This window comes from Ixodes scapularis, unplaced genomic scaffold, assembly GCF_016920785.2.
Source record: "Ixodes scapularis isolate PalLabHiFi unplaced genomic scaffold, ASM1692078v2 PGA_scaffold2__306_contigs__length_199485367, whole genome shotgun sequence".
Taxonomy (NCBI): Eukaryota; Metazoa; Arthropoda; class Arachnida; order Ixodida; family Ixodidae; genus Ixodes; species Ixodes scapularis.
The window spans coordinates 11,967,504-11,992,318 of record NW_024609857.1 but is presented as its reverse complement, the minus strand read 5'-3'; the positions used below and the strand labels follow the sequence as shown (position 1 = coordinate 11,992,318).

Below are 24,815 nucleotides of genomic sequence, written 5' to 3'. Positions count from 1 at the left end.
GGTTCTCGAGGTTTCTTTCTCCGAATCCCTTTAGTCTTGCGTACTAAGACCGGCACCACCTCGTTTAAGACCTGTGATGGAAAGCCCGACTTTTGGAGTCTCTCAACTTGAGCATTAAAACTTTCACGAACAGTGTGAAAGCAGGACTTCGTAAGTGCAGCCCCAAGTATGGTAACCGCAATCCCCCTTTTAACAACTTTCGAATGTGCGGATGTGTAGTGAAGGATGCCCTTTTTTGACCTAGGGGAGAAACTCCAGCAGATATGGTTTGTTTGAAGAGATAACGAAAGGTCCAGGAACTGTAACTTTCCGTCCGAAGGTTTTTCAACAGTGAATTTAAGCCCAAAGCCGCACCTGGAAAATACGCTCATAACCTTATCAACGTAATCACCTTCAACAGACTTGGGATACACTAGCAAAAAATCGTCAACGTATCGGAACACCTTTGACACTTCTGATGTGCTAAGGGCACCTTCAATAGCTCTATCAACACTTGCTAGAAAAATATCACTAAGAACGGGGGCCACGCATGATCCTATGCACACCCCTGACCGCTGCGTAAAGGTACCCTTGTTCCAGCCAACGATCATAGAGTTCAAATAGAATTTCAGAAGTTCTAGAAAGCCTTCTAAAGAAACACCACTAGAGTTTCTGAAGGAGAGCTCCCCTTGCTCTTCAATGCAGGACTTGACTGAGGCAAGTAATGCTTGGTGTGGAAGAGAATAAAAAAGGTCTTGCACGTCAACACTGAACACAGAGTGGTTGTTGAAATTATTGTTCTTGAAAGCTTCCACTACTGCTTCAGAATTGCTGACTAAAAAGGGGTCCTCGATTTGCAAACCTGATAGGTGTTTTTGAAGAAAGCCCGCCATCTGGCGCTGCCACGTGCCTCTCTCAGTGATGATGGCACGGAATGGGCAGGCTTCCTTATGGGTTTTCACACTAAAGAACACCTCAAGGTTAAGCCCTGTTGCTTTCTTGATGTTTCCGGACAAGCTTGTCAAGGAATGGCGTTCACAGAGCTTTAATGCCTGCGCCTTAATCTGCTTGGGGGACACTTGTACCCGCTTGAAGTTCTTGCTCATGGCGGTACAGGCTTTTTCATTAAAGTGTTCTTCAGGCATCAATACAAAGGATCCTTCCTTATCAGCCTCTAAAACGCGAAGGTGATTATCGGTCAAAAAAGATATCAGAGGACGGGGATCATAGGTATGTCTAGGCCGAGTATGGCTGCCACCGAGAGCGTCAACACATCTGGACACTATCGAGACAAGACAACTCTCGAAATCTTAGAAGCACATTGCATCAACAGCCTGGGGGACTGCTGCGTCAGCCACCCATCAGTGACACTACTAAACACTGAAACCTTGTTTTTAGAAAGAACTATGGGGCAAAGACATTGCAGTTAGATGGTGTTGTGTCGCGTGTCATAAGCACTGCGTGCCCTGCGTGTCTTTCAGAACGTTTTCTTCTTCTTTTTTTGTGTATAAATTTCAGTTGCGAGTCAGCGCTTGTGTGTCCTGCATGTTCCTTTTCTGTGTCCTTGTCTTTGTGTGCGCTGTTCTGTTCATAATGGGTAGACACAGCACAAGAGTATTTACTTGCAAAGAAGAGATCTTGCTTTATTTATATAATAAAATAGATTTAAATTATGTCATCCAAGCAGGTTCAACATGGCAAACTATTCTGCACTGGTGATGCATGCACTCCACTATACACCGCAACACAGCATGGTGTGCACTATGCACACATTAAATTGGCCTCGAACACATGCCACATGCAGTTTTAAAATCCTATTGCGTCGCACAGAATAGTCAACATTACAACGATATAACAAAATAAGCCAACGCTGCGGAGATTTCCTTGCTACAATAAAATGACGTTGCAAACTCCCGCAAAATGCATAATTGCAGCATACCAGACACAAGCTGTAACCCGAGAATGATGGTATGATGCGGCTCTAGTTAGTAATTTGTACAGCATTGCCTCAGTAAATTTGTGGGTGCAGCAAATCAACACTGGGCCTCGGTCAATTGTTCTCAATAAGGTACAAGCAACATTTACATATAGGTAGCAGTATGCCTATACCTCACCCTAGAAATTGCAAGTCATCAACCAAGCCTGCAAAGTCGCCGTAATTTGGCTTCAAGCAAACCTTCCAATCAGGCTCAACTATCACAACCAAGAGCAAATCATTGCTTGCACCCACCGCAGACCTTTTCCCTCAAGTACTCTGTAAGGCTTTTACCCGAGAAGATAGTTTCAGAAAAGAGCGATAAAAAGTAACCGTAACTCGATTCGAAATTCAACGGTACAATCACATAATTCATGCCACTTGAATCCGCCAGCAAAAAGCCAAAAAGGAGAGAAGTGCGTTGTGACTAGCTTATGGCAATGACATTTGAAAGGAGGAACGCACAGCTTAGCTGAACTCCTAGGCACCGGTGTAACAACAAAGCGTCGCTGCGAGGACCGTCTCTGGCGTTTCCGATCTATTATATATTTTTTCTGGACCCTGCGTAGGAGCGCCGTACGACCAACTTCGTTCCGAACCTCCAGCAGAAACATCTTCCGCTGGCCCCGTCATAACAGTCCATCGCTCTATTTAGTGCCCCGTAGCACCAAACAGCACTATACCATACGCAAATGGAGAAACACATAGAAATGTCCGAACAAGACACTGACGGCGAAGAGACGGGCAAAACGAAAACGGCCCGGCACCTTCACGCCGACGTTCTGCATCACTTGAAACTGGCCAAAACATCCTTTCCGACGAGGCGTCATCTCGACTCTCCCAAACGGCAACATCCCCCGTAACGTTTCCAGATGCCGGGAAGTAAAAGTTTTCCGCCGCTCGAGCGCAGCTGGCGGCAAGATTCTCGACCAAGAGCGCCGAGGGTTCCTCTCACGACTGCCGCGCCTCGAGGAAATCGTGTTCGAGAACGCATTCCACAAACTGGAGCGCCGTTTGCAAGCCGCTTTCCTCCGTTGCCACGCTCGGCGTCGTTGCGCTACTGAGCTCGGGGGCCGAGCGCGACTTGGAGAGTTCTTGGCTTCGGGAGGAGGAGGCAACGACGTCGAAGGCGGCGTCTCTGTGCAGGCCGCCGGAGGACGCGTGCAGCTCGGTTGCACGAAACGAGCTGTCCACGAGGCTGTTGAAGAAGCCCTGCATGTCGTACAGCGACTTGATGGACGTCAGGGTCAGGAACGGGTGCCCGGCACGCTGCACGAGCGGCTCGTAGTTCGGGTTCTGCGAGAGGGGTCAGCCGGGAGTCGGTTGCGGTGGACAACGCAATGCGAAACAGAAACAGTCGTTACGAGAGCAAGACGCAATGGGGCGTGAAGTCAGGCTAGTTGGTTTAGCATAGCTTAAGTAAAAAAAAACAAAGGAAGACTAGATGAAGGAGCACACAAACACGGCGCTGGTTGGCAACAAAAAATTTTACTCCTGCACGAAACAGCAGGTAAATAGGAGACGGAAAAGATGGAAACAAAAACAACGAAGTTGGTAAAACACCCCCAGCATGCAGACACATGCCTTGCCTACACAAAGGTGCGGAGAGTTTGCGTAGGCGTGTGTCGGTGTTTTATTGAGTTGGTTGTTTTTGTTTCCATCTTTTCCGTCTTTTGTTTACTTGCTGTTTTGTCCAGGGGTAAAAATTTCAGTTGCCAACCTGTGTTTGTGCGCTCCTTCATTTTGTAATCTTCAGTTTTCTCATGCTAATTTTTTTTTTTTCTTCACTTTAGAGCAAGATGGCAGAGGACTATGGGCTGAGCGAATAGCAGCTCGAATCGAATAGCACCACCTCATTCATAGCATTTGCGGTGCAAAAGGAAGTCACGACAACCAGTTTTCTTAACATTGTTCAAGCTAGGTGTGACACAACGCTATTCGGTTTAAACCACTATTCACATTCTGCCACAGATGACAGCTTGAAGTGTGGTCCCAACATATCCCAGGCACGGAGATATACGACGAAGCACGAGTAAAGATTATTGTCTGGGCATTGTGGAACGGAAGAAAAGCATCAACGTATTTTCGTGCCATGTGGTGCAACTTTTACCTAAGAACAATGGGGTGCTCCTTTCTGAAAGAAAGGCGTTAAAAAATACAGCTGGGACTAGGACCAAACAAAAACTAACTGCACCACCTTCTTGGGCCTTGGCCAACTTCTGGAGATGCAAGTAAGGCCACGAAGGCACTAATTTATTTTCCCTCATACTCAGTTATTCAAACTGTTATAGAAGTTTGGTGTATAAAATCTAAACATGTATTATTTTATAGCTTTTTTAAAAATTATTTGTTTTCTTTTTTGTGCCTAACCCTACTCCCTCTCCTTTGCGAAGTAGCAAATCAGCTTTGTAGCAGGTTGACCTCCTCGTGACTGTAAATAAATAACTATTCTCTCTCAATCAAATGCTGCAATAACAAAAAAGACATTCTTGTAACTTTTGTATATTGAGTAGTTTTTAAGGCCAACAGTGGATGTTATGAATTTCAGTCCACTGCACTTGCAAAGCAACTGCAGTAGACTAGATTGCATTTCTTGGTAATTTGGTATGTCAACGTTATCCGGAGCAATGAATCTTCAGGGACCTACAATATACACTAACGTGTGATTGCATTTAACTGGTACTTACATTCTTGTTCATTAGGGCAGCAAGCCTCATGATGTGTGGCACAAACTCGTGGTGCTCGCTTTTCGAGTTGTCTTGCAAAGGCTGGGTCCCATCAGACGACAGCAGCGGTGCGTTGTCCCCAATAAAGGCCCAGCGATACCTGCCACATCAGGCCACATCGGTAAACGTCATTGGAAAATGTGTAAAGCAAACGCATGTCAGAGAAATCTAGACATGTGGAAAGAGGCGAGATCTCATCGAGAAACTGTTCCGGGGTATCACATAAATTAAATAGCATGCTGCAGGTTTTTTTCAATTAAAAAAAACATTGACAGCCTCTGGGGCTTGGCTGTATCCTTTAGATTCTTAGCACTAGACTCTTCAAAATTTAGTGCCGTCTGGTGGCTCGAAAAGCAGTTTCACTTTTGACAAACTAATGGCGATCATGAAACTACTTCATCAGGCTTGGGTGTCAATGGCAGACGAGAATTGGTTCGTCGATCACCACATAAGTCTTGATTTTGTTTCAGTTTGGATAGTTTGAACATAAGAACTAACTAGTATGAAGCGGCGACCCATAAGCCCCTTTAGTAAATTTCCACCATCAAAAGGTTTTAGAACAAAACTTATGCCAAGAAACTGATTAAACCACATTTCCCCCCCCCCCCCCCCCCCCCAAAAAAAAAAACGCTTATGCAGTTGTGGTATACTTTGTGTGCAGTGTTGTACCGACGTCTAGAACATACAGGCCTTTTTTGTACTCCGCTTGGTAGTATCGTAAACTTCCCTGTTTATCAGCCTCGAGAAGGCCGCCGTTTGTTTGGCACAGATGCCATACACCGAGGTGATGATAGTGATAAGGCACCCAGACCGAATTTCAAAAAAGGTATTTTGCACCATAATATTGCCATGTCAAGTACCAATTTCATTATCCCCTCACTAGAATTTGCAATTGGTCGGCAATAATGCAGTGAATCGAGAATTTTCTGAAGTGCGAAAGAGGCACGGCTCGCTTAGAAACTCCTCACTTTCCGAGAAGCAAGACAAAGCTATGGCCGGCCAAGCAAGTACCGTAAGTCAATTGCCCTTTCGTTGGTGTCGCAGGATGTATGGTACCACCTTTCTGCTTTAGTTGGAGGCGCAAGTGTACCTTATCAAGCATTAATTTTCTGCTGGTTCAAGTAAACTGAGAAAAGAAAACAACCGCATCTCCACATGGTGAATGATGTTGATTGGGGCGAAGCTCTGGGGGTGCTTGTCTGCGTAGACGCTGAGCCACAGCATGCCGAGCCTTTCGTTCATTTTCATCCATGTCACGCTGCGGTCAAATGCTCAAATGCGTATATAATCACATTCCCTACCACACATTCTCTTTCCGACATGGATAAAAATGAACGAAAGGCTCGGCATGCTGCGGCTCACCGTCTACGCAGACAAGAACCACCAGAGCTTTGCCCCAATCAGCATCATTCACCACGTGGAGATGCGGTTTTTTGTTTTTTTTCTGCCCTACACGAGCACAGGAGCACATGCTCACGTGCTCGTGAGCGCGTGAGCTCACGAGCAGGAGCACGTGCACCCGACGGCGGACGGACATACGGACAAGGCTAGCCCCTAAGGAGCTTCGCCCCTAAAACTAAACACTCTGGCAAAGATGTGTTGTAAAGGTTCAGTACTTCTTCCCCGAGATTTCAGGGCTTAGAAGTTCACCTACCACTTGTGCTTCTCGTGATAAAACAAGTGACATAGTGAAAGGTTAGTACTGGGACATGCCACCTTGTCCACCTTGCCAGAATTTTACTATGCAATTACTTGAATAAGTAGTTTTTCGCTAGTCTTTCACACAACGCACCTTGCCTTGCCAGAATTTTACTATGCAATTACTTGAATAAGTAGTTTTTCGCTAGTCTTTCACACAACGCATGTTTCACTTTAGTCTCTACACCTCACCTCTGTTGCACTTCTTGGCTTACCTGAAATGCTTCGCATAAAGGATCCCCGGCAATATTCGAGAGCTTGGCAAAGAATGCGATGAGACTGTTTGAATATGCCTCTTATATTAGTGAAGACCGTTTTTTTCCAACGTCAATTTTTCTAGTTTTTACCTCTTCTCCTGCCAATTTTTAATTTTTTGCATTAAAAAATATTAATGCATTAAAAAATATTAATGAAGCGAATAAGAAGGTGCAATTTTTTCCAGCAAAAAGACACGAGTGTTGTAGATCTTCTAATAAAATGTTAAAAGTCTTTTTCCCGTGCATTAGGTGTAAACATATTTCCCGCGTAAAGGAACTTGCCACAAATACGCTTACGGACATCGACCAAAGATCTCAATCGAGCGACAAAAGTAAATCAAAAGCAACTCTTTCCACCACATGCCGCGCGTCTCGTTCACACCTGTCGCCCGACAGAATTCTCTTTAATGGAGACATGCAAAGGAAAAACTTTTTTTTTAAACAGGCTAGATGGAAAAATTATAAAATGAATTTACAACGAAGAAAGAAAAAATTTAGAGCTATATTTACAGCGTAAAACGAATTTGTAGTTGGTGCCCACGGGAGCCGCCGCTAGTAAAGTGGCAGGCCTGTGCGCCGCCGCGCTGCGTCGCCGCCGCCGCAAAGTCACGCCGCCGTCGCACGCAGAGCGTTGTGCGACACTGCTTCACCGCGTTCTCCACGCCGCCGTCGTCGCCACCGCACAAATTCGTCTGCTTCGGGGCGCTGCCGCCGTCATCTGACCGGCGCACAGATCTATCACGTCTGCTTGCGCTTTTTCAGGAGTTTCCTTTGGGCTCTAAATGTTACTTATTAATCTTAGTTTTTTGTTATACTTCAAACAAAGATGAATAAGTTAGTTTTGGAGGCCAAAGGAAGCTTCCGAAAGAGTGCAAGCACCACATGACAAGTAAGGGCCAGACACGTGATAAGTAAGGGCCACTACGAATTTGTAGTTGGCGCCCACGGGTGCCAACTACAAATTTGTAGAGCGCCGTAAATATAGCTCTAAAAATTTTTTTCCTTCGTTGTAAAATCGCTTTATGACATCCTTTTTCCATCTAAGCTGTTGAAAAAGAATGTTTTTTCCTTTGCATGTGTCCTTTAACTACCTCGGCGTATGTTACGTACCAACCAAATAACAACGTAGTATAGCCACCGACAGAATGGGAACATATCCGGGCACGTATCACGAACTCCTGGGTATGCACTCGTGCCTTCCGCCATGCTCGAGGTGCAAGAGACAAGACAACCAAAGCTCCTCCCTGCTGTTCTCACCTTGCTCTAGTATACTAAATATTACCAGAGACCGAATGGTTTTTGATGCTTTTGAGTATGCATAGAAGGGAAAATGATCCCCAGCGTTACAGTGCCTAGAATGCATCCTCGACCGATGTGTTTGGCGTCTCATTCCACCCACGCATCAAAGACAATCCCGAAGCGGCAACAGATGACGTCGAGGAAATCGGCGCGTTGCATAGTCGGACGTCGCGTCTCGTAGTCGAATGTCACTAACACCGCTGCTGTGCCACCGTTGAGGCCACGGGCGGTGACGACGCGACGCTTTTATGACTTCATCGGGGGCGGAAGTTGAGGGACCGCTTTTTGGGACACGCTCTGGGCATCGTACTAGCCCTTCACGAAGAAGCACCCACATCTGGAACTGAGGCAGCATGTCGGCGGGCAGGGCCACGGCCAGGTCGAGCAGCTTGCAGGCTGACAGGTACAGCTGCAGCCAGGCCGGGTGGTTGTGGGCGTTGAGGCCGTTGCTCACCGCCCAGCTGCTGTCCAGCCCCTGGAGTCTGCGCAGGTGCGAGCTGGCACGGGACATACGCGCATGGGGCATCACTCCGTCTGCCCCCACATATTGCGTAATATAATGTAAACTTGTTACAATGAACTATGATAGTGACGAAGCTTCTGGTCTACTGTAAAAGGAGTTTGCAGAGTGCACATTGTCTTATTACACACTTCGAGGTGGGTTATGACTGGAGTCTGTTCTAATTGGTGACACTGACGGAATGAGAAAGGGTCATATTAGAAAAGAACTGGTTCACTTAAAATTCTCAACTTTGAAAGAAGCTACAGTGACTTTTTTTTATTGAAGTGTACCAATGACCGTCGTCACCGCGCGATTCGGGTCGTATGAGGCTCACGAGTTAGCCGAGCACAACGGCAGCAGTCCAAAAATGGATGCCACTGCAGCCACCCTTGCCAAGCCAAAGCCAAAATAATGATTGCCATAGAAGAGACCGCCATAATAGAATGGTGAACTACTTACAAACTCCCTTATACATCCAAACGCATGTTATAACAGAATCTGTAATAGGCGAAGTTGACTCAATGGCATAATTAGGAAGACCAACCAAACTTCACAAATTGGTGTGTCATAACTAAATGTCTGTTGTAATTTAGATCTGTTGTAACGACATGATAAAAAACAGCGCACAAAGAACAGGACAAGGAAGAGACACACATAGAACATACAAGCGCTGACTCGCAACTGATATTTATAAGAGGAAAAAGAAAACGACGTTCATGCATAAAAAAGGAAAGTTTTCTTTTTCCTCTTATGAATATCAGTTGCGACTCAGCGCTTGTATGTTCTATGTGTGTCTCTTCCTTGTCCTGTCCTTTGTGCACTGTTTTTCATCATGTCTCAATACCAACTGGCCCAACATACCACAGTGCTCCTGTTGTAATGAGGTAATACTGTGCTATAGTCACTGATAAGGCGGGAATGGCAGGGAGGAGTTTAAGCTCTCCCGCCTCCAGGATGAGACATGCCCTACCATTCTCAGTTTGTCAGTGACTATAGCATAAAAGAAATGAATTAAAAACAGATCCACGCCAATGTCGGACACGCTCGTCGCGTCGCAACTTCGAACGAGCTCACACTCGAAAGAATGCAAAGCTGGTATGTTCTTTCCTCGAATGCAAAATGTTACCAGTAGCTTAGATCTGTTTAGCACATGCATAGATTTTTTTTTTCTAAAAAGTGCTCAGCAGGCTTTACAGAGTTTCAATGGCACTTGTGCAAATAGAAAGCAAACGGCTACAGTGAAGCAAAAGGAAAAAAAAAAAGTATGCCTTCTCTCTAGCCGCTGTCACAAGAGATGTAATGCGATAGCATTTAGGATCCTTTGCCTAGCGTGTTACTGGCTCCTTCGCCCACTGAATAAATTGATGAGTATACATTGTGATGTTGACAGAGTAAATTGATAAGTATGCTGTTGTGTTGATCCTAGTTGGTTCACTGTAAATTTGATGGAACTCGACTGTGCCCACCCATCAGTGCCCTTCAATGCTAAGACTGACAAAAAACAAAAAGCTACGGTCACATATTTTATGCGCTTCAACATGCTCAAGCTGAAGCGTCGGTATCTTCAAAACTTTGCATGAAGCATGAGTCAATGCCTACATAGGCCTATAATTCGGGCACTACAATGGCACGCAAATTATAGGGTGATTACTGCTGCATGATGAAGGCTAAAGGACTCGTGTCGGCAGACGTACCACACTCATCACAATGCCCCTCAATAGCTAAGACATAAATGGGCACCCTTCAAGACAGACTACTACTAACTACAAACTGTCTACACATCCATATAAACAATCTGACAACTGTTTATACCTATACAGGCAGCACAAATTTAACCTATGTAAACAAAAATGCTCTCATAACTGCTTTATAATTTTACCCATACTGTTGCGCATGCATCCCTAAATGTCTCCCGAGATCAAAAAGATTACAAGGACACCTAAGCACTTCTTACGAGTTGTGAATGCACAAGCATGAACGTCATTCTTCCGCTCCGTTAGTTCGTCTGCGGTGTACTGGCATGGACAACCACGTTTCCCTACTGCCAAGGTTGCCGAGCGCGCGCTCTCGTGAAGCGACCGCCAATGGCTATCTAGGAGCTGTTTTGCTCAGCCAATGGCATTTCTTTCCCGTTTTCTTGCGGTAACAGACACTGCCGGCTCCGCTTCATGAGATAGTTAATGCTTTCACATTAAAAGGATTGAAAACCAACTGCAAACACAATGGGAGACAGCATGCATGCGTGTGTGCAGGCAAAACAGTTATGAATTAGCAGTGCAGAACACAGCCTAGAGGTGCAATCCCTGCAGCGGGCCTCTACCTTAGTGCAGTCAACAAATCACTGTTATTGCTGTCATATTTTTACAACCAATGCCTTGACCAGAATAGCTCTTAATTCCACAAAGAAAGGCAGCAAGACTAGCCTTCGTGCATTATAAAGCAACTTTCAAGCTCTAATGCTGGCAGCCATCCCATCCCCAAGTGCAATGAGAAAGGTTGCATGTTTGGATACCTGGGATTCCGTTTGCTTCAAGTGTGGAGTCCGCCACCGTCCAAAGCATTAAGAACAAGACAACACACGAGAACTCGTTAGTCCCATTAGTCTGTCCCACTCCTTCTGTAGTATTAATGTTAATCAGTACTAACACATTCGAGTTTCAAGGTAAGAGAAAGATAACGGGTGTTAGTGCTTGTCAAAGGTGGACGATAAAAGTGAAACATTGAAAATTTGTCACCAGGCTGCGTCTAAAGCCCACAAATCATAGCATGTCCTAGCTTCAAAAAGAGGCAGAAAAATTGTAATATAAAGTAAGATAAAAAGGTAGCTTGCACTTTTAGGATGTTTTTCAATATAAAAAACAGTGTTGAAAACTTTGTAAACTAACACAGAACCCTTCATCCATCAAGCACTCGCCCGCATACACACTAAGACTTGAGAAAAGTGCTCTAAGGATGATGACATATTTTGTCTGCAGAAAGCTACACTTTAGTGACTCTTGGCCAGCAATCAGTATTGGGCATGTATATTCTCTTTAGAAATATATTTACCAAAAACTGCCCAATGAAACACTCCTTATCAGGAAAAGAGTTATTAGCTCCTACAGTGCCTAGAGCAAGGAGAAGCATAACCTTTCAATTCAGAAGGCAACGAAAGTTCTAACCACCTCCTGTAACATCCTACTCAAACTTCACAAATTAGCCATGACAGTACCGACCATGAAAAATAGTTAAGCTTTGACACAAAAAGTATAGCAATGAAAGAAAAATGTGAATGACATAAGCTACATATCATATATGTGTCACCTTATCTTAGCTATTATTTTCTAAGCTACAGAAGAAAAATTTAGAAAAATACTAGAACTCACCCAAATGCTTCAGAGTCTGTTGATAGTTCCTGCTCAATCTGTAGAAATGCTTGTACCTTTAAAAGTGGGAGCAAAGCATACCCTTTTCTGAAATAAACTTTGTCATCATTGTATGCTTGAACAAAACATTCCATAAAAAAAAAATAACAAAAATCTTTGAAAGGCGGGGTTTTTACATGTTTCCAAAAACAAAAATTCAAACACGAGTGTGTTTAAAAAAACACATTTTACCCCCACACATGCACACAAGTACATGCGTGCAAACACACACACACACACACACACAATGTTTTGGGATTAGAGAGTCCGAGGTCATTTGGCTATTTCACTGTCTCTGCAATCCTCAAGTATCCTCAAAGTATCCAAGATAAAAACAAGCCCGTTAAGTGTGGGCAAGAAAAGTGACCAATGGCCACCTCTGGAAAAAGCAGTTGGTTGGTAACAAAAAGGATCCATCCCAACATGTGGACCAAGGTTAACTGTCGATAAACCTTTCCAACTTCAACATCCATGGTTCTTGTTCGGGGTGTTCAAGTTGCAAAAGTTCTTATCATTCAACACGTGCCATGTTCCATAGTTCCATGACAGACTCCAAAAAGTGTTTAGGTAAGGATCCACCGTGCAAGTCAAATGTGTATAGTAGTTTAATGTATAGTTTAATATACGCGTTTGAAAAAAAAAAACATATCTACTCTCAAAGCTCCAACCCGTCATACAAAGGTGGCTCGCAACCTTTTATTTCTCAAGTCCATCTGACAACGACCAAACAACTAATCTGCTGACATGTTGCTTACACTTTCAGGTTATAGGAACAGAATATGGTAGTCCTAGCAATGTATCTAAAAGACAAAAGTTTGTTATTTCATATATTTATCCTACCATACTCTTCCTCCCCCTAATACCCTTCTCCCCTGAGGCCATAGTGCCACGCCCTAATAAGAAGGTAAAGGGAATCAATCAACCTTATCCTCCAAAAGCTTTTCCTTTGGAGTTCGAGTTACCATTCTTGATATCTCGAGTTACCATCCCTTTTCCAACAAGGAATCGAGTTACCATTCCTTTTTGATGTCTCCCAAGAACTAACTCGAGTAAACCTCCACCTCAAAAAAGAGGATGGCTTTGCAATGCAACCCCAACAAGTCATAACCGTATCAGAGCACACGGATCATTGTGCAAGGGCCTAAGGCACTCACCAGCTCAGTGATGATTCCCGGCCACAGTGAAGTCACCTGGTGCGGAGACATGCGCAGCAGGAGGACCCTGAAGCAGAGGAACACCTGCGCCTGCACTGCAGGCACGTGGCTCAGCTTCAGGCTCTCGGCCAGGCGCTCTGCGGAGGTCCAGACGAGGGTGGTTGGCCACGGCAAGCTCGTATGCACAGTTCAAACGTAAGAGCACAGGACAGCAACTCCCACAGCCTTCATTACATTCGCCTATCCTCTTCCTTTAGGGTTCTCAATTTCTTTAATCTCAAGGAAGGTCTGTCTCTCTCGGATGGCAGCGAGGGACTATACTCCCGGTCTCGACATTGATGAAGTGAAGGAAGCCCACAGACCATGTAAAGATAAATGCACATACTAAGGAATGTTTTCCACATAGTTATGCATCAATGGATGGCCCAGATTTTCTCAAATAGTGCTCAAACTGAGAAGACAATTTACGGACAAGGAAATTTCGGAGCTCGGTAAGCCTCGCCACCCCCGATTCTCAAACTAGGCTCCTAGGTACCCATGTATTTCCCAAAATAGTTTTCTTAGCCGTCACTGCCACTAAGTAAAGTTCCTTTCTTGGTTTAAGTGGCATTCTAGAAATTCTGAAGCATCCATTTATGCATAATTAGGTACTGCATGTGCCAAACCCTCCCCAGTATGTGTTATTTACAAGGTTTGTAAGCTTCTGCACTGATTTACAGCATCAATGCCAAAACCGGAAGGAGTTTCCAGGCTACAAATTAGGAGAAATAGACATTCCTTGAACTGAAAAAGTTGGAAACATATGCTCTAAAATATTAAAGCAAAACAGAGACACGCAATTTTTAGTTCGAGCACTACACAACATGTACTGCAACCTTTGCAAAACAACAATCATATTCTGCAACCTTTGTGAAACAACAATCATATTCTTCAGAGCGAGAAACAATTCAGCTGTACGACTCCTGGGTCATTTTATACATTAAAACTGAAACTGTTAAGCTTAAAGTCTTAAAAGAGCTTAAAAGAACCCCTGCTGACATTTCACTAAAAGGCCAAGCTTCTTTGAGGCTTCTAGACATTTTATTACCGGTAACGCTACCCACACTTTCTGTTAATGCAACACCTCCCTCGGCCAAGCTCCTTACCCTGAATGTCGGGCATGTAGCGCTGGTATTGGTCTGGCTCGCTGCAGAAGAGGATAAAGGCTAGTCGCTTCAGCAGCTGAGCACGAGATTCGTATTCTTGCTCCTTGCTGCTGAAGATGTTCAGCGAGCCGCTCTGCGTTACTGCAAAACGTGCTGGAAGGATACCGGAAAAGTACTGTGTGGAACTTGGAGTGAACCGTCAATCTTGTACGGGGATAGAGCAGCGAGGAAAATATCAAAGGTAGCCACACTGGAGGCAACAGCTGATTCAAGAGGGCATTTATAAAACTTGAGTGAAAATGAATAATCAACCCATCTTAATTTTGATTTCTTTGACCAAGTTTAGCAATATTTGTATAATGTATAGGCATGTACAAATTGTGGATTTTAAGGTCGAAGCGAATTCAAAGTGAATAGTGATTTTGGTAGAATATTTTTGAAACGAATGTTGAATAGTTTCCTCAAGCCCTTCGCTATCGTGCACGATGCTTTAAGAAATATTCAGCTGAACTCGTGAGGATTGTTCCTAACCTTCCACTTGTCCTCTCCTAAGCTCAGTTAATGTTATATTCATTATATTTAATTTATATTTATTATATTATATTTACGAACGCATGTAAACAACAAATTTGTCACAGCTACCCTAATCGAGGGGATTTATAAATCTGCTTAATATATGCAAATATTCTTTCTTCAATTTCAAATTTGGCAAAAAAAAAGTCAAGCACGAAAGATGAACACAGGTTGTCAAGATAAAGCTGCCTAAAACATACACAGCTTGCACTAATGTCACTTGGTCAGACATAATGGGGGAAGGGGCACGTGAAAGGCTCGCTTCCAATGCATTAAAGAGACGATTCTTGCCACCAGAAAGAGCGGCGGATTCGAGAGAGAGGGCACGCAAGAGCGTAGCTTCCGCTGCGTTAACGAGGCATTTCTAGCCACCAAAAAGGGCGGACTGACGTCACGTGCAAGCAACGTATACTCTTGCATAATCGCGGTGGGTTAGCCCCGTTGAGTGCGCTTCTCATCGAGCCCTTAATACTGCAAGGTAGCAAAACCCGCATAGCCTGCGAGTTCCGCGGGTATTGCTTCCCGGCAGCGCACAGCTGCTCGGTGAGAAGCGCACTCAACGGGGCTAATCCGCCGCGATCAACGCTTTGGAAGGTATGAATATCGCAGTTCATTAGCTTTAGTACCCACACGACAGGGAAAAGCTCACGCCGTTCGTCTGCAGACAAAACAGTGGAAAGAAAAGCGCGCCGCGTACAGAGGAGGAAAGTAATGAAGGACAAAGGCGAGAGGGAGGCAATGTCACAGAGCATGCGAGAAATTGGTGAACAGCGAAAGCAGCATCAGGCAGCGGATGCCGCTGCTAAGCATGCCAGGCGGGCGAACGAGACAGAGAAGAAGCAGTGCCTAGCTCGGCTGGCCGAAATGCGGCGCAACAAGCGGAAAATTGACGTGGGTCTGCGTACGACAGAAACCGGGGTGAATCAAGCACCAAGACCCCGCTTCGCCGGAAAAAATTAAATGAAGATCTATTGGTGGATCCTCAGGGAATGCGTTAGCATGACCCTTGGTGAATGCCACACGCCCTTTGGAAAACGCCAACACTGACCCCTTAAACGAAGCCAAAAAGAGGCAGCAAAAAATAGAGGAAGCAAAAGAGAAAAAGCCAAAAGTAAAAGCCAAAACCGAAAAGTGAAGGGGTCAGCATTAGCGTCTCCCAAAGGGGGACATGTGTGGCCTTTCCCAAGAGTCACGCTAACGCATTGCCTAAGGATCCACCAATGGACCTTCCTTTAATTAACGAAAGGGTGTCCCAAAAATTATTTACAGGGTTCTTCTCACTGCAGAAATAAACCATGCGTCGCCGAACACTCATTATCCATCCAACTGTAGCGCTAGCAGTCCGAACCAAATGCCAAAGTTTCAGAACTAACCGTCATCTTAATCAAAAGTTACGAGTGATTTTCTGAAATTTTCAATGGGAAAATGAAGTAAACATGCTTCGAAGATGCGTGAAGCATGACCGCAGCTAATTCTGTCAACGTGTCTGCGGGACACACTGGGTCTCTTGTACGAAGACCGAGCGGTGTGACCACGGCTTAACCAACCAGCCCACCAGTTGATTTCGACTCACCGAGGAAGTCCCTGAAGGTGGTCTTGTCGTGGGTCATGAGGTGGTCTACAATAGAGCGCCAGTGTGCCATGCAGGGCTGGTCCATCTGGAAGAAGGCGGCGTCCAGCAGCAGCTCCAGGGCGTCCCGCTTCCAGGCCTTGCGGGTGTACTGGTAGCTCGACAGGCTCGACACCAGCTGGGAGCAGGCCCGGAAGCTGGGAACGTTGTGCAGCCTGCACCGCGGGAGACCCCCTCGTCAAAAGTCGCCCCGCTCTGCAACACTGCCTTCACCAACTTTGTGCCTTTCACCCTGCACCGATCGCCAGTATGTAATAATGATAATAACAATAATAGGGCAATCAGGTCAAGAACTGTGCTAGTCGGTATTTGTTATACATGACGTGATTGAAGCAGTGCGAGGAACACGGACGGAGGGGGGGCGGTAAGAAACAAGTAACAGGACAAGCGCCGACTTGCAACTGAAGGTTGCTAGCCACCCTATTGCACCACAATAAATTACTGATAGACCTTCAGTTGCAAGTCAGCGCTCGTCCTGTGCTGCTTGTTTCTTCCCCTCTGTTCGTGCTTTTTGCACTGTTTAATCTACATTGTGTACAATAATACAATTTATTCCCATTTAAGGTACATGGTGATGACCGAGAAAACAAGAGAGACTAGACTGCTTTGTGAGCTCTTGACCCTGCAGCAGTAGAGCGACAAGGAAGTCTGTGCAAAGTATATGCAATTAACTAATCGCTTAGCACTTTGCAAAAATGAAAAAAAACAACAAAAAAACACAGAGAATGCAACAAGAATTTGCGCCACTACAAACAATTTGAACAATGCGATTCAATATCCAAACGTCAGAATGTAAACAAAAAGGTAGCATAATGTTTGCTATAAAAATGTTACCCTACTGCACCGTAATTTGCTCTTTGGCAAGATTAAACCGCAGTCACAAAATCTCAAGGGCAGACAAATCCCTCGTCGCATAAACATCCACGACGCCCGGTTTACCTCTTCTGGTACGTTTACATTTGCGGATCCGCCAGCGAATCCACCCAACTTCTGCCGCTGGGGCGAAACGCTGGGTGGAAAAAGCGGCGGCGAGCCGTATAGGTCCAGGGCCTGTTTCTGCTGCCGAACGAGGCGTTTCGCTGACCGGATGCGACATTCTTGCGCAGCGCGACGCTGCCTACGTCATCAGTACGCTTTTCCGGGAGCAGCAACTTCCATAAGCAGCAACACCCGGAAGAGACAGCCGAGATGGGAACTCTTGCGCCTTCTCGTCATATTTGACAAGATGTTACGAGAACAGCCGCCACAGCGGGCGCTGCCGCCGTTGCTTGAAGGCAATAGATGTAAACGCAACCCGCTCGTCGCCGCCGCCGCCAGGAGCGGATTTCTTCTCAGGTGTAAACGTACCATTAAAGCGGCGGCTTTACGGGTGACGCTTTGCGGGGATTTCGGTGTTGGCGTTTGTTGTCCGTTGTCAGACCGGAGATGGAAAAACCCTTCTTTCCCCCCATGGCATGAGCAGGGAGAAGTCGGGTGTTCCCATTGTCCGCACCGTGTGAAGAGGAAAGAGGGCGTGACAACGAGGACGCGTCCGCGGAGCTGGCAGGGCGTCTTCCCCTGCTGCCGCTAAAACAGGGCGTCAAAACAGGCGTTTTCAAACATCGCTCACATTATACGAAATCCCACTTTGGCAGTACACAGTTGCTAAGCGAAATGTTTTGAGGGTTTTAGAAACGTCCCCCACTGCACTCGATCTCGCTAGAAAGTCTCTACTTCTTGAACTCAACTTGAAAAGTAAAATATGTGTTGCCAAAACTCGTCACCTTTCACCTGCCTCCCCATCAGAGCTCAGCCTCCTTTCTCTGCAAGCGTCCCACTCTCCTCTTTTTGCTGAACATCAACATCACCCCCCCACTTTCACTGCTTAAAGGCCGACATACACTTCACGCTTTCCCCTTTTGACCGCCTCCTCCTTTCCTATATCCTCTCCACTTTTTACCTTGCTCCAACTTGGCTCCCCTCAAAGCTTAGGAGAGGGGGATCGCTAAGAGGATTATCTTCCCTGCAGAAACCCGAGGTTGTACGTCGGCCTTTAACAACGCCAGGAGAACCCACAGCTCCACCTGCGTCATCACTGCCTCACACCCTTCCTAATGGCATTTTTGTGACAAGGCCACACTTCGTCCCAGGAGCAAGCGTGGAGGGAACGGCTGGCTTCCGTGGCTCGTGACCGGTGTCGCGCTCACACTGGCCACCCGTGCCACACGTATGGGGCACCACGAGGACAGTGAGGATCCCGAGGTACGACAGCAAGAGGCAGACGCGTGTACACGGCAACAAACAGCTATCACTTTTATTTCTTCGCATGTTGTAAACAAAAGGCACCTTTCCGTTTTATTTTTATTTTTTTTTTTTGCAAAAAAATGCATGCCAGGCCTTATGAGCTCACCTGCGATTCCTGAGGTACGGCGTGACGTAGCACATGATGCTGCTCAGCAGGGGAACCACCTTCTCCTTCTCCTCACTCACGTACACCACATCAAGGACTGGTGCCAGGAACTGGGCACAAACGAAACAAGCTTTAGGAACGAGAGGGCAAGTAGGGAGAAAGTGAATTGCGCAGGAGGCCACCAAAGCAGAGCCATACCTCAGCCAACACTGACAGTGCCTGCACGCTGTACTGCGCATGTGACGACGTGGCGAAATTCGACGTTGAAGGTGGCGACTCACTGCCATCCCCATTTGTGAGCATGCGAGTGTCTGTGCTCGAGGTCGGGTCTACTGAAAAAGTGAAAATCACGGTTTAGGAACTCGACAGCGTGCTGGTTAGTTAGGTTCTTTAAGTTGCTCTCCTTTAATTTGTATTATAGTAAGGACTTGTCTATTTGCCTGGTTCACTGCCTGGAATAATATTCAAGTGACCGGTTCATTGGTTAGCTGTTCTACTTAAAAGTAAAAAAAAGGGTAGCACCTTTCAAGCATATCTTGCCCTTTTATTTTAAGCCACAGCTCTTAGGCGCCCGTTTCCGGTTTGAGCGGCGTCACCGTAGCCGCGCATTGCATTATGGGACGTTTCCCATAATGACGTCACACGTGACGTCACGAGGGTCACTAGTGATGTCATGAAGGTCACTCGTGAAGGTGACAACGAAGGTCACGACCTTCACAGTGAGGGTCACAACGAAGGTCACGACCTTCATAGTGAAGGTCATGTGAAGCTGCCTGCGGGGGGGGGGGGGGGGGAGGAGAGGAGAGGAGGAGGGCCATACCTTCCTCTCTGTACCCTCCCCTTCTCCTTCTCAAAAGCTGTGCTCTAATTCGGCATTAGAGGGAGTTGTAATCGTCTTTAATTTTTTTGCAAATTTTGTAAATTAACAATGCATATTGCACACTGCACATTGCAACTGCCTTATATGCAAACTAAAGAATATACAACGTCCTCTCACATATGACAAAACTCTCTGCAATATTAGCATATTTCAGATAATATACCCTAGAGAACTATAAGCATAAATTTTAATTACAAAACAATGCTAACAGAGGAAATAAATTACAATAAATTATTTAATTTTCCTGCAGACCTCACTTTCGCAAATTTGGCCACCAGAAAAATATTACGTAAAATTGACCGCACGGACGTACCGCCCCTTGGTCACAAAAACGGAGCATATCATTCTAAATCGCAAAACATTGCGCCCATAAAATATTCCCGATGTCAACATTTCACAAAATTAACGAAATATTGAGCCCAAAGTAGTTTACGGTATGTTTTTTTCCGAAAATCCGGCGACCATATATTGATTCCTAGGGTTCGGATGAAGTGATAAGCCACATGCCTTCAGGATCGGCATCGCTACCCAGAATGTCGGGCTGGGGTCCCGGCCGAACGGCCAGGTTCCGGCGAAGCCATGTCGTCTGCTCCAGGCAGGCGCTGGCCACAGTGCTGCAGGCCTCAATCACCTTCTGAGTGATGTCCTGGACGAAACAACAGTAGTGTGCAGACGTCCACAACAGAGGTTCTCAAACTTTCTGACCTCAAGAAATGCACAATTTTCTCGATTGATAGTCAAGGAGCACCTTTCGATCTCGGCATTTATGCAATAAAACGATAAAAACACCTATGGACCTTGTAAAGAACACTGTGCACACTAGGCCCAGAAGTTGCTCACCTGCAAGTCCTTCTGGTCCTTCTTGTCCTCGAGAAGAGGAGCCCTTTGAACAAACTCGTTCAGGAGCCTGGAAAGATTCAAAACAGGGTGTCACACTCAAAACTCAGTTTAAAGGTTTGTTCGTCTATCTTAGAGCAGCAAAATTTCCCGAGAGAAAGCCAGAGAAAGACTGGCAAAGAATGTGCACAGGCTGACATCTGGTGTGCAGCCACAAAAACGGTCAGTAAATATTTTTGCAATTTTCAAATTTCTGTGCGTGTAACTTGCTTCACCCTATCTTCACTGACGACTTTAGCGAAAACACATAAGCATCTGCAGAGGTGTTCAAGCTATGAGAATAGTAGTTTCCGTAACAAGATGTAATGTATCCCTTAGAAATATATGCTCCACCGCAAGTACAGAAAAGTGGCATCTAAAATAGATGGACCCAACTGCTTTGCAAATGGGAAAGTATTCAGATTGGTAGCCTTACAAATTTGACACAGTTATTTCGTGAGGCATCGTGCAGTGAGCTGCAAGGCCCGTGATGTATGTGTCGTGAATGAGGGGGCAGGCCGGGCGCGCTTAAAAGTGATTGGTGAACGCTACCAGACATATGTTTGCGAGTTCTAAACACTGAGTTACACTCACTCGTCAACATATCACATACTTCCCAACCTCGCAACATCTTAGTTGAACTTCAAGGCTAGTAGCATGGGAATAAACATGCTCGGATGAGAAGGATAAAAAGAGGGCTAACCAAGAGAGTGATGTTGAAGTGCCCCACAATAAAGCACTAAAACGCCCATCGAAATTCTGTTACGTGCCTCGTCGAGTGCGACTTTAACCGCTTAAAGGTAGTGCCAGCCTTAATTTGCAAAGCTAATGTGGTAACAAAAAAAAAAAAAGTTTTCAAAGGACAACTCTAGCCCAAGATGAGCCTCATACTTAGAAACCAAACAACCTGGCACGAGACAGCAATCAAATCATTCACAAAACATCACTTCACTGTCCTAAGAATGAAGTTCATAAATGCCCTACTTTCCCTCTCTTTTTAATCCAACCACAAAGCGAAAAATTGACCCTCTATCAAGGCGCACGCTTTTTACGTAACATCAATTGTAATTGAGTGAGGAAAATTAAGCTTCGCTTAATTCTGCACCTAAATCTTCTTTATTATGGTTCCGAAGTTTGGGCTCCGTATTTTCTGGCGTACAAGTGTCATTTTGTACTTCCGAATTTTTTTCGGTGCGGCATGTACACTGGTGTGACTTACGCGGACTTTATTTTTGAACAAAGTATGAACCCTAAATGCGCAAGTTTGCCGCAGGAGTTGTAATTCTTGTGTGATGCGCCAACTGTACAAAAAGGTGACTTATAAACCAACATTTTTTGTAAAAGTTTCCATTCATGGGTAAGTGTGACTCACACAACAGTGCAACTTGCAGACTGGAAAATATAATACACACGATTAAAGTTACGCCATCTTCCGGGCTGCGATAAGACCGGCAAGCAGTATGTCCTGTATCTGGTGGAGGTAGTCCTTTAGAAATTATTTTAGTAGGGAGAGTGGGCCCACCCAAGCAGGTGGAACTGTACGAGGGGCAGGGCGGTGAGCTGCAGGCCGTCCTTCCAGAGCCCCAGCAGGGCGCTCCATGACTCCAGCAGCTGGGTGCCCGGGGTGTGCTGTACGTACGCCAGGAAGAACTGCAGCACGCTCACCTCCAGCGGCACACGCTTCTGCAACCCAAAGGGAGAAAACCACATGTCAGGAAGTGTTAGAGCAAGCACCGACGTCCTTGTCGCGACTCCCATGTACGATAACCTGTTTTTTTTTTGCCTGTTTTTTTTTTTTTTTCAGAGCGCTGCTTTTAGGCGCTTGTTCCTGTGTTTCGCGGCGTCGCCATCGGCTTGAACACGCGCTTTGCTATATGGGACGTCACAGACCTACACACAAATTCAATTCCCTGCTAAATTTAGCAAACAAACTGAATTGGTATGTAGGTCTCTGACATCCTATAATGCAACACTGCACATTCAGTTTCCTTACTCAATTTAGCGGTAAAATTGACATCGTATGACCAGAACACCAATTCAGTTTCCCCGCTAACATTAGCGGAGAATTGAATTGGTGTTGAGGTCACGCGACGTCACTTATCCTGCTAAAACTAGCGGAGAAACTGACTTTGTTCGTAGGTGACGTGCCATGAAGTCGTGTGATATCATTTTCCCTGCTAAATTTAGCGGGGAAACTGAATTGCAGTTCAGGTAATGTGGCATCAATTTTCCAGCTAAATTTAGGAGGAGGTTATGGAGGAGGAGGAAGAGGAGGGGAGGAGAAAAAGGACAAGAGGGGGTTTTGCGAGCCCTTTTCTATGAAAACGACTCGCAAAACACATTCTGCGTTATAAAGACAGGAGTGATGAAAAAATTTTCAATATACGCCGAATTTAGGTACGTACTGTAGCTACGTCACCCCTTAGTCTTTGCACAGATTTAAGCTGTTATCATAAGTGGCAAAAACTTGTGAATGCACTCCTCTGAGAAGGCTGTCGCCTGGGCTCTTGGTCATTCCACCACGCGTTCAACAAGACCGTCAGTCGCCACCAACGCTCTTCTACACCTCCATCATCATGGACATCGTCTGTTCTCCCTGCCCCAAACTTTGTGCCATTTCTTCCATACAAAATATTTAGTAGATTTCGAGTTCGAAGCAAATTCTGGTTTGGGGTGAATATTTACATAGAGAATAATAGACAGTTTTTACAAGCCCTTCACAACCGTACACCATACTTAAACGAAAATTAGGCTGAACTTGTCAAGGTTGTTCCCAACCTTCCACTTGTCCACTTCTAAGCTCAGTTAATTTTAATATAACTATATTTACGAACTGTGGCACGTAAGCGACGAATTTGTCACAGCTATCTCAACCGAGATTTTATAAATCTGTTTCTTGTGTGCAAATACACTTTCTTCAAATTTAAACTTGACCAAAAAAAAGTGAAAGCCGCTTACAACTCCCTGTAACGCCGAATTGGAGCGCAGCTCTTGAGGAGGAGGAAGGAAGGGCGCTGGGGGGGGGGGGTTAGACTAACCAGGGGGGGGTCACGTGACCTTGGGGGGTCACGTGACCCCCAATGCCGATGATGTCATCACTGACGTCACTGATGACGTCATTAGTGACGTCACTGATGACTTCACCAGTGATGATGACGATGACGATGCGAATGTCGGTGACGTCATCAGTGACGTCGCTGACGACGTCATCAGTAATGATGACGATGCGGATGCCGGTGACGACATCAGTGACGTCACTGATGACGTCATCAGTGATGATGACGATGACGATGCGGATGTCGGTAACGTCACCGGCATCCACATCGTCATCGTCATCATCACTGATGATGTCACCGGCATCCACATCGTCATCGTCATCATCACTGATGACGTCACCGGCATCCACATCGTCATTGTCATCATCACTGATGACGTCACCGGCATCCGCATCGTCATCGTCATCATCACTGATGACGTCATCACTGATGACGTCACCGGCATCCACATCGTCATCGTCATCATCACTGATGACGTCACCGGCATCCACATCGTCATCGTCACTGATGACGTCATCATCATTGATGTCATCATCACTGATGACGTCACCGGCATCCACATCGTCATCATCACTGATGACGTCACCGGCATCCGCATCGTCATCATCATCACTGATGATGACGATGACGATGTGGATGCCGGTGACGTCATCAGTGTCGATGACGTCATCGGGGGGTCACGCGACATCGGCGGGGGTCACGTGACCTCGGGGGGTCACGTGACCTCAAGGATTGGGTCACGTGACCTCGAGGAGGGGGCCACATGACCTCAGGGGAGTCACGTGACTTCGGGGGGTCACGTGACCTCGGGGGGGTCACGTGCCTCCCCACGAAGTCACGTGACCCCGGTGGGGGGCTCGCGCGGTGCATTATGGGATATTTCCCATGATGCACCGCGCGGTTACGCCGACGCCGACGGCGACGGCGACGGCGACGCCGACGCCGCTCAAGCCGGAAACAGGCCCCTAAGAGCTGCGCTCTAAAAAGAAAAACAAGCACGTGTGATGAATGCGGGTTGTCAAGATATTCGTGCCTAACACATACTCTTGCATAACAGCGGCGGCTTAGTCCCGTTGAGTGCACTTCTCCCCAAGCATCTGTGCACTGCGGGGAGACATTACCCGCGGAGCCCGCGAGCTCCGTTTATATTGTTTCCCCGCAGTGCACAGGTGCTCGGAAAGAAGCGCACTCAACGGGGCTAACCTGCCGCGATTAGGTAAAACTTCGAAAAGTATGAATATCTCAGTTCACCTTGAAGCGAACATTGAATAG

General features: G+C 46.0%; 1 protein-coding gene across 7 annotated transcripts in view; it reads right to left on the bottom strand.

Annotated features, from left to right (window-relative positions):
• Positions 1-1,596: 1,596 nt before the first annotated feature.
• Positions 1,597-24,815, bottom strand: part of LOC8033753 (protein dopey-1) — a 66,861-nt gene continuing 43,642 nt past the window's right edge. For 2 of the 7 annotated variants that reach the window (XM_042291704.1, XM_029995747.4), the window contains exons 22-34: positions 22,010-22,170; positions 20,452-20,518; positions 20,119-20,257; positions 18,930-19,063; positions 18,732-18,841; positions 16,286-16,497; positions 14,140-14,292; positions 12,995-13,131; positions 11,802-11,857; positions 10,949-10,963; positions 8,270-8,431; positions 4,642-4,780; positions 1,597-3,250 (exon numbers count right to left, since the gene is read on the bottom strand). In XM_042291704.1, coding sequence (XP_042147638.1) covers positions 2,906-3,250; positions 4,642-4,780; positions 8,270-8,431; positions 10,949-10,963; positions 11,802-11,857; positions 12,995-13,131; positions 14,140-14,292; positions 16,286-16,497; positions 18,732-18,841; positions 18,930-19,063; positions 20,119-20,257; positions 20,452-20,518; positions 22,010-22,170 — 1,830 coding nt within the window. In that variant the 3' untranslated portion in view covers positions 1,597-2,905. The remainder of the gene's footprint in view (positions 3,251-4,641; positions 4,781-8,269; positions 8,432-10,948; positions 10,964-11,801; positions 11,858-12,994; positions 13,132-14,139; positions 14,293-16,285; positions 16,498-18,731; positions 18,842-18,929; positions 19,064-20,118; positions 20,258-20,451; positions 20,519-22,009; positions 22,171-24,815) is intronic. The other 5 variants (XM_042291705.1, XM_029995748.4, XM_042291707.1 and 2 more) reach the window with 3 other exon arrangements.